The sequence below is a fragment of the Artibeus jamaicensis genome, unplaced genomic scaffold (assembly GCF_021234435.1).
Source record: "Artibeus jamaicensis isolate MK-2021 breed Jamaican fruit bat unplaced genomic scaffold, CSHL_Jam_final contig_519, whole genome shotgun sequence".
Lineage (NCBI taxonomy): Eukaryota > Metazoa > Chordata > Mammalia > Chiroptera > Phyllostomidae > Artibeus > Artibeus jamaicensis.
In genome coordinates, this window is record NW_026521871.1 from 4,207,483 (window position 1) to 4,220,665 (window position 13,183).

The window sequence follows — 13,183 nt, forward strand, 5'->3', positions numbered from 1 at the left end:
GGTTACCTTCCACACAAAAAAAGCCAGGTCTCTCTAGGCTGTTGGTCAAGACAACTGATGATCAATATTACTTTAATTTGATTTACTTATTAAAAAGTCTGGACAGAATTATCTATGAAAGGATGCCAGTTTTCGCTTCTAGGTACAGAATCAATCCATAAGCCAGAACATTCATTAATGCAAACATAAAGAGAGAAAGGATGGCAAGTCAGTCACAAGTGTACTAACTTAGAAACGGGCTCAATAAAAACTTGAGTTACCATGGGGATTTCTAAAAGGGAACATAAAGGGGTCTCTTTAGAGAAGTGACTGATGCTATTTATTAATCTACTTGCAAGTAATGTCAAATATTAAAGTCGTTCCAAAGAAAACCACTTTATTTTTTTTACATCAGCCTCTTAATATGCTGAAGGAACCTGTTCAAAATGCTTCAGCAGTGAAGTGACTTAGATGATAAATGTGTTCTTCAATCTGTGCACCAGTCAAGTTGCAATAAAATCAGAATAACTCATGCAAAAATTTTCATTATGTTTCTAAACATACTTATTTACATTTTAAATCACACATTACACAATATGAAATATCTTTCACTTAGACAGGTGTGAACCAGGAAACAGATGCGTTCATTATACATAAAACAATTTGTTGACTTAAAAAATACTCAAAAAAATTCTCTGGTTGAAGTTCTTGGGCCACTGTTAACTTACTTGAAAAAATATGGCCATGGCTCCGATTATTCTGTTTTCAGAAATTGCAGTTTGAAAACTGTCAAAGTCGTCTGGATTATAAAAGAAAATCTGCATCTGTAAAAGAACAATTAAAAATATATTAGTAACATTTTCACACCTCCACAAAAGTAGAGAGAATTTTAAAATGAACCAGTTCTCCCCTTACTAAGGTTATTCATCTCTGTATTTTTTCTTTGCTAAATTACTTGAGAGCAAACCCCAGATATCCTATCACTCCCCCTCCGCATACTTCCTCAGGATCATTAAAACACAGCTCACGTAACAACAACGCCTTCATGCCACCCAAACTAAGTAACACCAAGAGCTTCTTCTTATCCAAAATTACTCATGGTATGGCGGAAGTTCCTTATTAAGAAACAAAATTTTTAATGGAATTATACCTGTTGAAGTAGAAAACTCATCTGTGAGATTCAGTACACGTTAAAATTATAAATGCTCAAATAGGTACATCTTTATAAACACCGCCCATTCTAATAATGAGAATTTGAAGGGGTCTCTCAGTAACCTTGAGAAATAGCATAAATGGAATATTTCAGTAACTCCACAAAGAGATATAATAGTAATGATAATAATGATGCCTTACATTTCACGGTTTGGGAAAAGCCATCATATATATTATCTCGCTTAATCCATCTAACAACCCCTGTGAAAGTGGGACAAAAATGACTACACTTAGTTATAAATGAGGAAATAGTGCTTCAGAAAGTTAATGTTATCTTGGCTAAGGTTAAACATAACAGGATGAATGTGAAATCCAGATGTTCTCATCCCAGCCTTAGATACCATCTCATACATTTGGCTAGGATTTCTTATTCAAAAAGTAGGACATAGATAAATTATCTTAAAATCATTATACAATTTTAATGCCTGAACACTCTGATAATTCGCATAGTTCAGAGAGCAAAATAAAACCACAGCCCATTCTCCCAAAACCATGTTTATGATAAGAATAACAGATTTGGGTTCCCATTCGAGTTTCCTCTTTTACTTGGCTGTGAGACCTTAGGTAAGCAAGCTAATTTCTGAGCATCAGCTTCCTCATGTGCAGAATCAAGGAGTCGCCCTTGGTGGGGTGGGTACAGGGACCAGAGAAGTCAGTGTATGTAGCACCACGCCTAGGCCTCATCAGTGCTCAACAAACCACCACCACCACAACCATCATGTTGCAAAGTTGACATGTGGTCGACATCTTAAAATTTCTAACAAGAATGTGATTCTGCTGAATCGTCTAGAATGAGCCTCCTCCTTACATTAAATAAAATCTCTGGTATCACTAGACCTCTTCCATGACCTCTTTTCCCCCATTTATCCAAAATGGCATGATACTAGTTTCTGTAACAGACTGAATAACCACACCCAAGATGCAGTTTGGAGATTCGATGCTGAATGATAAATTACTAGTGGTGAATGTGAAGACATAGAGACCACCAGAAGTGTAGGTCAAAGACAAACAGAGTCCTACCAACTGAATTCACCCAGACATTAAGAACAAGCTGACTTTTCTTTTCTGAAAGGTGAAATCTGGTAACCCAACTCAAGAGGACACTATCTAGGAAAACTCGGGTACCCAAGTGGATGTGAGAAGAATGGGTAGATTCATTTTAAGGACTTTCTTTCTTAAAGTGAATTAGTTTTCTCGGACTATGAATTTCCAGTGAATCTGGCAGCTTCCTACAAATGTGTAGCCTGTAGGTTTGGACAGCTTTAGACATCATGAATTTAAACTGAGAAAAGTCTATTCAATGAAGTGTAGATTAAAACAGTTTAATATTGGGTGAGCTGCTTTGGGTTTCTTGCTACTATCCCAAGGAAGAAATCCACGGAAGTATGTTCAGAAAATTATACTTGACTTCCCTTTTAAACCTCAGGCCCTCAGATTAAGTAAGTTCATAGACAAGCTTCTTATTCTTCACCACATGAGCAAGGAGGGCGTTGTTTAATGCATCACCTGAATAGTGTGTGATACAAAATACGTTAAGTCTTCTTCAAGGGCATTTTCATTTACAACTGGGTGAGAAAATTCATTTTTAGAAAATGTCTTTGAGTCATGGCTCCACCCCATCAGGATAATAAAATGCCTCATAAAAAGAACAGCAGCATAGGTCTGAAATATCAATTTTCCTGGCTATTTCTCCCAAGTTGAAATCTACTAAATTATGTTAACATTTGAAGCTATCTTGAATACAAGAGTAAATAAGTACATGGGAGTTTTGCTGAGTGAAATGGACTTTAAGTTATTTGAGTGTTATTCTTGATGAGACATATTTGAGCAGAGGCAAGAAACCTGTTTACCAAAAACATCTTTGGAAGGTATTGGGGTGGCTACTAAATACCTTGCGTAGCCCATCAGCCTCCCCGAAGTGTGTTCCTTCTACTAGTGTGAATCTAAGTGACGCTTACCATATAGCAATCATCCTCCTGAAGAAACACAGTCACATCAACTGAAAAGATGTGGAAAATCCAGCAGCAAAAAGATCTAGTAAAAATTATACATCTTTCACCACTACTACCAACTAGTTACATTTCACCCCACTTGCACCCTCTCTATCTACCCACATGCATGATTTTTGAGTCATTTATGAATAGTTTAAGTATATAATTTCTAAGAATAAGGATGTTCTCTTCCATATAACTACAATATAATTACCAAAGTTAGCAAATTTCATTTTGATACTATACTATTATCTCATTTACAGTGCATTTTCAAATTTTGGCAAGTGCCTAAATAAGCCCATTATAGGTCATTATTTTGGTTTTGAGTCCAGGAATCCAATCTATGACCAAGCTTTGAATTTAGTTGTCCTGTCTGTATGCTGCCTCCTCCCGCACCCTCAACTTTGAACTGGAGAACTCTTTCAGCCTTTCCTTACTTTGGTGGTATGAGATGTACAGGGCAGGTATTATGCAGAATCAGGTCTTGTCTCATGGATTTTATAATCCGGCTATGAGGTGCATTTTGGGCAAGTTACCACAGTACTAATACTGTGTCTTCACAGTGCACAGTACCAGAAAGCACATTAAATGAGTGTTTAACTTGTTCACATGGTTAAAGTAATGTTTGCTAGGCTTATCTACTATAAAGTTATTAATTCTCCTTTTACAATTAAAAATTACTTTGTAGGGAGATATTTTGAGATTAAATAAATATCCTTCCCTGATCTAACTTTCATCTACTAATTTCAGTATCCATTCATGACTTTCTAACTCTGCCCTATTCCTATATTAATAGTATTCTAGTGTAAGATAGATGTCGTCTTCCCTTCTTCACAGTTCATTCATTCACTTATATCAACAAGGAATCAATTTATTTCGCTCTTATTTTATTCAGTATGTTATAATCTATTACTACCAGTATTGTTGATGCTCAAACTCCCTCAGATTGGCCCAAAAGGAGACTCCTCAAACAGATTCCTTGATGATGCCAAGTTCCCACCTTTTCCATTTTTAAAACCTCTCATTCTCAGGCAGATGTTCTATGCTCATCTTGTTGTTTAAAAATATATTTTCTTGATTATTCTAAAACAGTTGTCCCATTTTTCTGCCCTTTATTCCCCTGCACCCTGTGCCCCCACTCCCACCATCATTCCCCCACCTTAGTTCATATCTGTGGGTTGTACATATAAGTTCTTTGACTTCTCCATTTCCTATACTATTCTTAACCTCCCCCTGTCTATTTTGTACCTACTATTTATGCTTCTTATTCCCTGTACCTTTCCCCTCATTCTCCCCACTCCCTATGCCTGCTGATAACCCTCCATGTGATCTCTACTTCTCTAAGTCTTTTCCTGTTCCAGTTGTTTGCTTAGTTTGTTTTTGTTTTTTTAGGTTTGGTTGTTGATACTTACAAGTTTGTTGTCATTTTAATGTTCATATTTTTATCTTCTTTTTCTTAAATAAGTCCCTTTAACATTTCATATAATAAGGGCTTGGTGATGATGAACTCCTTGAACTTGACTTTATCTGGGAAGCACTTTATCTGCCTTTCCATTCTATATGATAGCTTTGCTGGATAAAGTAACCTTGAATGTAGGTCCTTGCCTTTCATAACTTCAACTATTTCTTTGTAGCCCCTTCTTGCCTGTAAGGTTTCTTTTGAGAAATCAGCTGATAGTCTTATGAAAACTCCTTTGTAGGTAACTATCTCCTTTTCTCTTGCTGCTTTTTAAGATTCTTTCCTAATCTTTCATCTTGGCTAATGTAATTATGATGTACCTTGGTGTGTGCTTCCTTGGGTCTAACTTCTCTGGGACTGTCCGAGCTCCCCGGTCTTCCTAGAAGTCTATTTCCTTTGTCAGATAAGGGAAGTTCTCCTTAATTATGTTTTCAAGTAAGTTTTCCATTCCTTGCTCTTCCTCTTCTCCTTCTGGCACCCCTATGATTCAGATGTTGGAACATTTAAAGTTGTCTCTGAGGTTCCTGAGTCTCTCCTCGTTTATATGAATTCTTGTTTCTTCTTTCTGTTCTGGTCGAATGTTTATTTCTTCCTTCTGCTCCAAACCATTGATTTGAGCCCCAGTTTCCTTCCCTTTACTGTTGGTTCCCTGTAAATTTTCCTTTACTTCACTTTTCATAGTCTTCACTTCTTCCTCCATTTTGCAACCATACTCAACCATTTCTATTGTGATGCTGTATGTGGGGGAAGAATGAGACAGGGAACAATGCTGCTTGCTCAGCTCTCGGCAGTCTATGCTCATCTTGTATTTTCCCTGCTCCAGTCCTAACATTGGTCATTTCTTGAGTGAACACTTGTTCCTTGTAGTGAGGAATGCTATTTAAAGACCAAATATCTTTATCTCAATGTTTTCCAAATATTTTTGAGATCAGAACAGTTTGGTTCTTCAAGAAAACTATACAGCTTAAGGCTGAATCTATTTCAAACAGTAGCCTCTTTGCAAGGTAAGAAAAGCTATGTCAACTTTGTATAAACAGATGTCCCTCTACCATGCAGAGTGCCATAAGATATGTAGGTCTCCCTCACAACAGGAACAAAATGCATGAAGCTTAGCTACAAAGACACTGGGTAGACTGTAGTGTATCAGAAAACAATCAATGGGCCAGTTCAAAAAAAAACTTTGAAATGCATGAGCAAGAATTACAGACCTGGACACACCATTCATTTCTACCTTGTGAAACGGCTGCAAAGGAAAAAAAGCTCCAGGCAGTTCTCCAGCAGGATCAAAGTGATAGATAAAGTACAGCATAATAGGACCTAACCTGACACTTAGAAAATAGAATTTCACAGGGGGAAAAAGCACCATGACTTACCAGGAGGCGTGTGCTAAAATACAGATTTGGAAAATGCATGAACAAATGGCAACATTGCCAAGTAATGGGAAGGAGATGAAATGGTACTGTGAGCATAGGGTTGATGGCAGTCGATATTCTGCTGTTTGGGTACTAAAGTGATGTACACAGAGTCACAGCAAAATGTGTACTTAGCTTCTCATTTCTCTTGGCTTCCAATTAAAAATGACTCTAGTTGCAATTTCATTTAAAACTTAGGTATATGACTGGTTTCCACTTTGTATCACTGTCTGTATTAAGCTGAATAAATAGAAAACAACAAATCTAAAAACTAAAGTCTTCTATGTTTTTATTAATGTTATTTTTCAAACAGTCAGTGAGTTCCCAACTGTATGCCAGGCACTGTACTATTATTCCTTAACATACAGGGAGGCAGGCACCACCATGACCTTCATTTCACAACCAGAGGAACCAAGGATTTCTAATTTAGAAAGCTCTTAAGGAAGGATGGTAGGGTCATGGCACAAACCTAATTTTCCCAATCCTAGTCAATCAAGACCTTAATCACTGTGCTTCCTTTCAATAGGCAAAATTTTTTGCTTAATGTATATTATGAATAAGGTGCTCTGGAAGACGAATACATGGTTTGTGCTTGGGAAGACCAAAACATTAACAATGAGACAAGGTTAACTTTTCTCCTTGAGTGCAGAAGTTGTGTCAGAGGTAAGTTTGTCACAAAAAACCTAAGACAATAAATGGTTCATGGTCAAGTAGAGCATATAGCATATGAATAGTAAAATGATGCAGGCAATGGGAGAGAGAGGACATCTTGTGGAAAGGTGGACTTCCTATTCTCCAATGTTATATTTGTGTGCATTAGTAAGCTCTCACATCTCTGTGATAATAGTGGCAAGAGGAAATGTCCCAATACAAGCACAAAAAATCCAACAGAACCTTCTTTTGTGATTAAGAAGATGCTACATTTTCATTTCCTCTCAAAGATGCACTCCCCACACACATACGTGGCCCAAGAAAAAAGTCATGATGAAATAAGTAAGGAAACACTAGGCAGATAGTTCCGAAGAAAGGCAATCTACTGATTATTCATCAGACATTTCCATAAAGTGGAAGAACCCACAGGAAAATAATAAATGAGATGTGAACAGGATGTGATGAAGATGGTAACTAAAAAGGGAACAGCAAAAATTAAAAACCACATAGGAGGCAGTAGATAATGGAACTGAAGAGATGAAATGTATATTTCTAATGATACTCGGCACTAACCTGCAGAAATCCAGTTGAGAACATGGCGGTGCACAAGGAACCGTTGTCTAAGAATAAAAATGTGCAGCAAAAGCACAGTAGAACTCCAAAAGAGTTAATAACCCACTGGATCTACTTTGTTAGATGATTTGCAAAGGATAAAGCCAGATTTAAGGTTTTTGTACAATAGGTTGGTAATATTAATTGAGTTTTACATTATGGTGTATTGAGCCAACCACTGAGGCAGATCACGCACACTTAACACAGCTGTTCTAATTACTTAATTCTGCCACTGGCATCAGACAGGAAGATCAATGCAGATAGGATATCTATTTGCCTAGTTCAAGGCCTGTCTTGAACAGCGCTGTTCATTGTACATACTAGTCACTTACTTTTAGAGTCAATAAAATAAGTGCAGGCTCCGAGTGACCAAAAGGAAGGATTGCCAGATGATAAAGCCAGAAACACTATAATGAGGTTCATACTATCTCTAGGAATAAATAACAAAACGAGTAGCAAGGAGAGATCAGACTACTAAGAGAACAAATGAATTTACACCGCAAGAGAAAATGCTCAAGAAGGTGCAAATGTATTCCAAAATCACTGTGAAATGACTAAGTGGTCCCAGGTATAACTACACTGCATACAGATTATATTACTTTCTCTTAATCTACAAGATATTCAAACAAATTTCTACATAAGCAACTCTAGCTTGAAATTTTAATGCCCTAACAAAAGAGAAACCTATGCATTATAGAGAAAAAGGAAATACACACTCTGTATTACATAAAAATACCTAACACAACCCTTCTGAATTCACAACCATGATATTGGTATTTTTATATCAATGCACAGTTTTAACTCACAGCTTTTTACAGAATCATTATTAACTGTGATGGTTAACTTGATAATTAATTTTATGCATCAACTTGGTTAGGCTATGGGGCTCCTTTGTTTGGTCAAATATTATTCTGGATGTTACTATAAAGGTATATATTTTTAGGTGTTATTAATATTTAAACAGAAGACTTTGAGTAAACCAGGTTAGCTTTCACAGTATGGTGGGCCTCATCCAGTGGGTTGAAATCCTGAGGTCTCCCAAAGAGGAAAAAATTCTGCCTCCAGAGGCAACAAAGAAATTCTGAATTTCTAGCCTTCGGACTTAAGACCGTAATATAAACTCTTGCTAGAATTTCCAGCCTGTTCTGCAAATTTCAGACTTGCTCACCTCCTCAACTGAGTTAGCCAATCACTCATAATCCTAATCTCTCTCTTTCCCTCTCTCTGCACACACACACAAACGAGATACATATACGTCAGCCTCTACCTTCCATAGATCTATATAACTATCTACATCTATAGCTGCAACCCTAGAGAACCCTGACTAGTACGTTTCTAATATCACTATGAATTTTAATCAAGCATATACACGTATATGCATATAACATTATAAAACCATTCTGCAACCCAGTTACTTTTTGAGCATCTCTGAGCTATGTCCTCCTCCTTCACCTCTGGTCATAGGCTTCACCCCTTAAGAACATAGCAGCCCCTGTTACAACCCACTTCCCACTCTTGTGACTTACAGAAAATGTCCATGAAGTTGGCAGCCAACACAATGGGGTGATATTAAAAGAAAAATCAGTAACCACGGACCACAGCATGAGACCTGATATGTACACTGAAGACACAGAAGATCTCCAAGGCTCAGTGTCCCCTTCTATCAAATAGAGGTAATGTTTACCTCATGGGATCGTTGCAATAAAGATTCACAATTCACATGCTTTGGAAAAGTAAGAACCAATTAAACAGCTCTCACTTTTTTATTATTATGTACCTTTGTTACTTTCTTCATGACCAGAAGATATGCAAATTAAGGTGAAAACAAATTGTTTCATGGTCCAGCCAACATCCCTGGGAGTCAAGCCACAAGGAGTAGCAAAGGTATCTGTGTGGGCTCCACACCGTCTTCACTTAAGAATATTTTTAGAAGAACTGTGCTCCAAAGAAGGTCAGGTATTCAGCATCTTTGCAGGGAAAGTAGTGCTTAAATGAACATTCTGAAACGTTTGCTTTATACAATATCATTAATCCCAGAGTAAATGAATCCTAATTATTATTTCCTTTTTTCCCTTCTCGTATAACATGGAATTGACTTCAACTACTTTCCAGCAGGAATCCAACATTTTGGAGGAAAGCCCAAAGGCACGCCAGGGCTGTGTAGGACTCACACACAGCCAGGCACTGAGATGCTCTGCAATCCCGTTTAAAAGTCTCTGTGTGTAACTTGTTTATGCCATTATATAAGTCTATTTATTCATTGGTTTTTTTGAATTTCTGGTTCAGTGATGCATCTGATCAGTCAAATAAATATTGAATCCTGGGATTTTTCCCTTAATAGGGAAGACTTCAGGTGTTTGTTTGTAACAGTAAGTTAAGTTTGTCAGATAATTTACTATGAATGATTTATGAGTTATCAATATTTCTTACAGTTCAGCATAAGTCTGGACACAAATGAGGTAGGTTCAGTATCTGGCTATATGTTAGCTTGATACCCTTATTATGTACTCATGAAAGAGGGCAGTAAGCCATAGCTCTCCCATTCAATAGCTGTGTGACCCAGTTGAAGCAGTCACCCTCTCTGAGTCTTAATAGTCCCACGAGTAAACTGAGGATAAGAAATACATCACTGGGTTACAGTAAGGATAACTAAAATAACTCTGGTAAACACCTCCTAGGTCTGGCACACTGCCCGCCTGATTCACATCTTTAAAAATTACTTAAAGGGAGAAAAGAAAGGAAAAAAATACAAATGAATCAGTGAAAGGGCTATCTGCAGTAGCGCCAAATTGGAACATACCCAAATGCTACAATGGATAGCACTGTAGCTATCCATTAACAGATGTAGCTATCCTTTTGACAGATGGATAAAAAACATTGTGACATAGTCACATAATGGATCTAATAGGACGCCCTACACCTACAGGTAATGATATATACAAATCTCACAATGCTGAGCCAAATACTATACTTGTGTGTTTGTGTGTTTGCATACACACACTACATGAGTCCACTGGAATGAAGCACACAACCAGGAAAGCTCATGCAGCTGGATACCCACACAGTGGTTACCCCTGAGGGCAGTAAGGAAGTGGGACTCCGGGGGTGCTGGTCAGTACTCTTTCTGAATCTGGAGCCTGGTTATATTCAGTTGTAAACTTAATATTTGTGAATTTTCCTCTTTGCATATTAGACTTGAATAATAAAGAAATAAAATCAGCTAAATAGCTGTGCTTGGAAAACCAGGATAAACAAAAGTATAATGTCACCTGAAAGTAGAGCAGGGCTGAGTTTGCTTCTGTGCCCTGCACCTGTTCGATTCAATAGAGGCTTCTCTGCAAAGCGCATGGTAGGGCCAGAGAGAACCCATCTGCTTGACAGAGCACATTCAGGTCACTGGATCAAATGTACAGAATCACATTAGTCCAGGACCACACAGCAACCACAGGGACCAAGCCTTGCTGCTTCCCTGCCTCTAGGCACACACTGCGAATGAGGCCAAGAAGCAGTCTCCTCTATAAAACATGCCACGAGGGTTGTTTAAATGTATCCAAATCTTATAATGCTTTACCTGAATTAATTCCATTAATCTTTACTATCACCTTTTGGGGGAGCTACTATTCTTTCCTCATTTTATAAAAAAAAAATTAAGGCTAAAATTACTAGGTCTTGTCTCAGAAGCAATAAAGCTGGAACTCAAACTCAGGCATTTGGTTGCAGAGCTCACACATTTAAAATTCTCTCCATACAGCACCCTGACCAGAATTCCCACTGGCAATGAGAACTACCCATTCGTTATCTCTAGGACACTAGCACTAAGCTTCCAGAGCAGCAGTTCTCAACCAGGGGCAATTTTGGATACCAGGAGATTTGTCAATGTTTAGAGACATTTTCCGTTATCATAACTGGGCAGGAGATGCCACTGGTATGTAGTGGGTAGAGTCTAGGGAGGCTGCTAAACACCCCACAATGCACAGGACAGACACTCTCCCCACAAGCAAGTAATTATGCTGCCCAAAATGTCTACAGTGTTGACGTGTAGAAACCTTGTCTACACCCACTGCCACATGAAACCTAGTCATTGGATATGGTACAGCCCTTCCTTTTTCTTTCCAACTCTTACTCCTGAACTTCAAAGGGGGAGGTACAAGTCCATAATGGGGCCCAGGGACTGGAAGGGCAGTCTTGCCCCCCCACAAATCAGTAACTTCAAGGCCACTTTCATGTAACTTTCCTTGCTTACACAGCTGTTGTATACATATAGGTGGTACTGAAATGCAGCGGGCACAACACCTTGGCCACAGTGGAGAGGGAGGGGTCCCCAGGTGCACCTGGAGCTCATTTGTGTTTCAAAAACACGAAAATAACCACCGAGGTGTTTGTGCTCTTTGTAATATGAAACTTTTTAGAAATTGCTTTGTACTTGGGAGTAACAGCCACATGATTCACCATGAAATGAAGTCTGGAAAATCATTTTGGATAAATGGACCTATAAATTCAATAGAATTTCCATGACAACATGGACTGCAACAGTCAACCACAAACAAAAGGTTATAAATCATTCAAAACCAACTAGGAATCAGCAATATGTCTCCCAATTTAAAATACAAGAAACCTGAAATGTAGTTTATTTGTCACTTACTCACCCAAAGTTCCCATTAGAGTTCTTTTCTCACTTCTGATATTGCGTTTTCTACCTCATAATAGGTTTTGGGGAAATGATGATGCCAAAAAATTTGCAATTACTCTAGATCTAAAAATTAACACAGGTACAAAGTCAGTTGCAGTCTTCCCCTTCCCATCGCCAGAAGCCCACAGGACGCTTGTGGATTAGTTATGTGGTTTTATCTAGAAAATTGCATTTTGCCCTGCAAAGCTGCCAAATCAAGGGCTCCATAAAGAAAAGGCTTTATGCAAAACATTCCCTAAAACACACAGGCAAGACAACCTAGACAGTTCCCGAATGCTTTTGAGTTCTATCAATCAAAACTACACCGTCTACTGTTCTCAGGACAAGCTCCACAGTGAAGCCCTTGAAAAATTAGCTGGGCCAACCAAACTAGAATATCTGTTCTTTACAGGAGCTCTCCAATCCTCTGGTCACCTTTCATTTTGGTAGGGGTTCCCTTACAGGGGACTCTTCTAAATACAGGATGCCGAGATGTCTCCCACTGGGCACTGCTGGCCCCAGGCCCATGCAGTAGGCACCCATTAAATGACTGTGGAATGAATGACTGGAGTGAATTTCTCTCATGGGAGGAAATGTGTTGCATTCCCCTATTCAGAACCTCTTTCATCATTAAGCCTCCCCTACAGCCAAGAGCTCTGGGGAACTGACAGGTAGAGAGGGGGAAACTTCATGGAGCTATGGATTTGGCTTCCAGAAGGGCTGCACACCTCCTGCAATGCTGCCGAAGGCTGTGCACATGTGCCTGGACAGTGTCTATCACCTTGCACTAAATGAACTCTCATGGTCCCACCTATTATCACATGCTGATAATTTCGAGACACATTTTCTGCCCTGAGCTCACATGGTCTGTGGCTGGTATCAAAATCTTCAAGGGCTCACTACAAAGAACATATGTGAATATGCCTCTACGAGCACAAAATGCTCTCTTTCTCTGAGACAGATCCTAGATGTGGGTCTGACAGTCCCCTGAAAATGGTACATACCTTTTGTACTTTAGACAATGATGTATGAGAACACCAATCTTCCCATACCATCACTACCCATAGATTCATAGATCCTTCTTTTTTTACCCATTGGATGAACATTTATGTTCACTTGTTTAATTTGCCTAATGACCAATAAAGAGGGCAAATTGGTGTTTATTTTTTCTAATTATTTCCATTTTTATAATTTAAGG

The 13,183-nt window shown here is 38.4% G+C and overlaps 1 protein-coding gene across 3 annotated transcripts in view; it reads right to left on the reverse strand.

Annotated features, from left to right (window-relative positions):
- Nucleotides 1-13,183, reverse strand: part of PTPRG (protein tyrosine phosphatase receptor type G) — a 720,169-nt gene that overhangs the window by 211,539 nt on the left and 495,447 nt on the right. For all 3 annotated transcript variants that reach the window (XM_053669375.1, XM_053669374.1, XM_053669376.1), the window contains exon 5: nucleotides 708-803. In XM_053669375.1, the coding sequence (XP_053525350.1) occupies nucleotides 708-803 (96 nt within the window). The remainder of the gene's footprint in view (nucleotides 1-707; nucleotides 804-13,183) is intronic.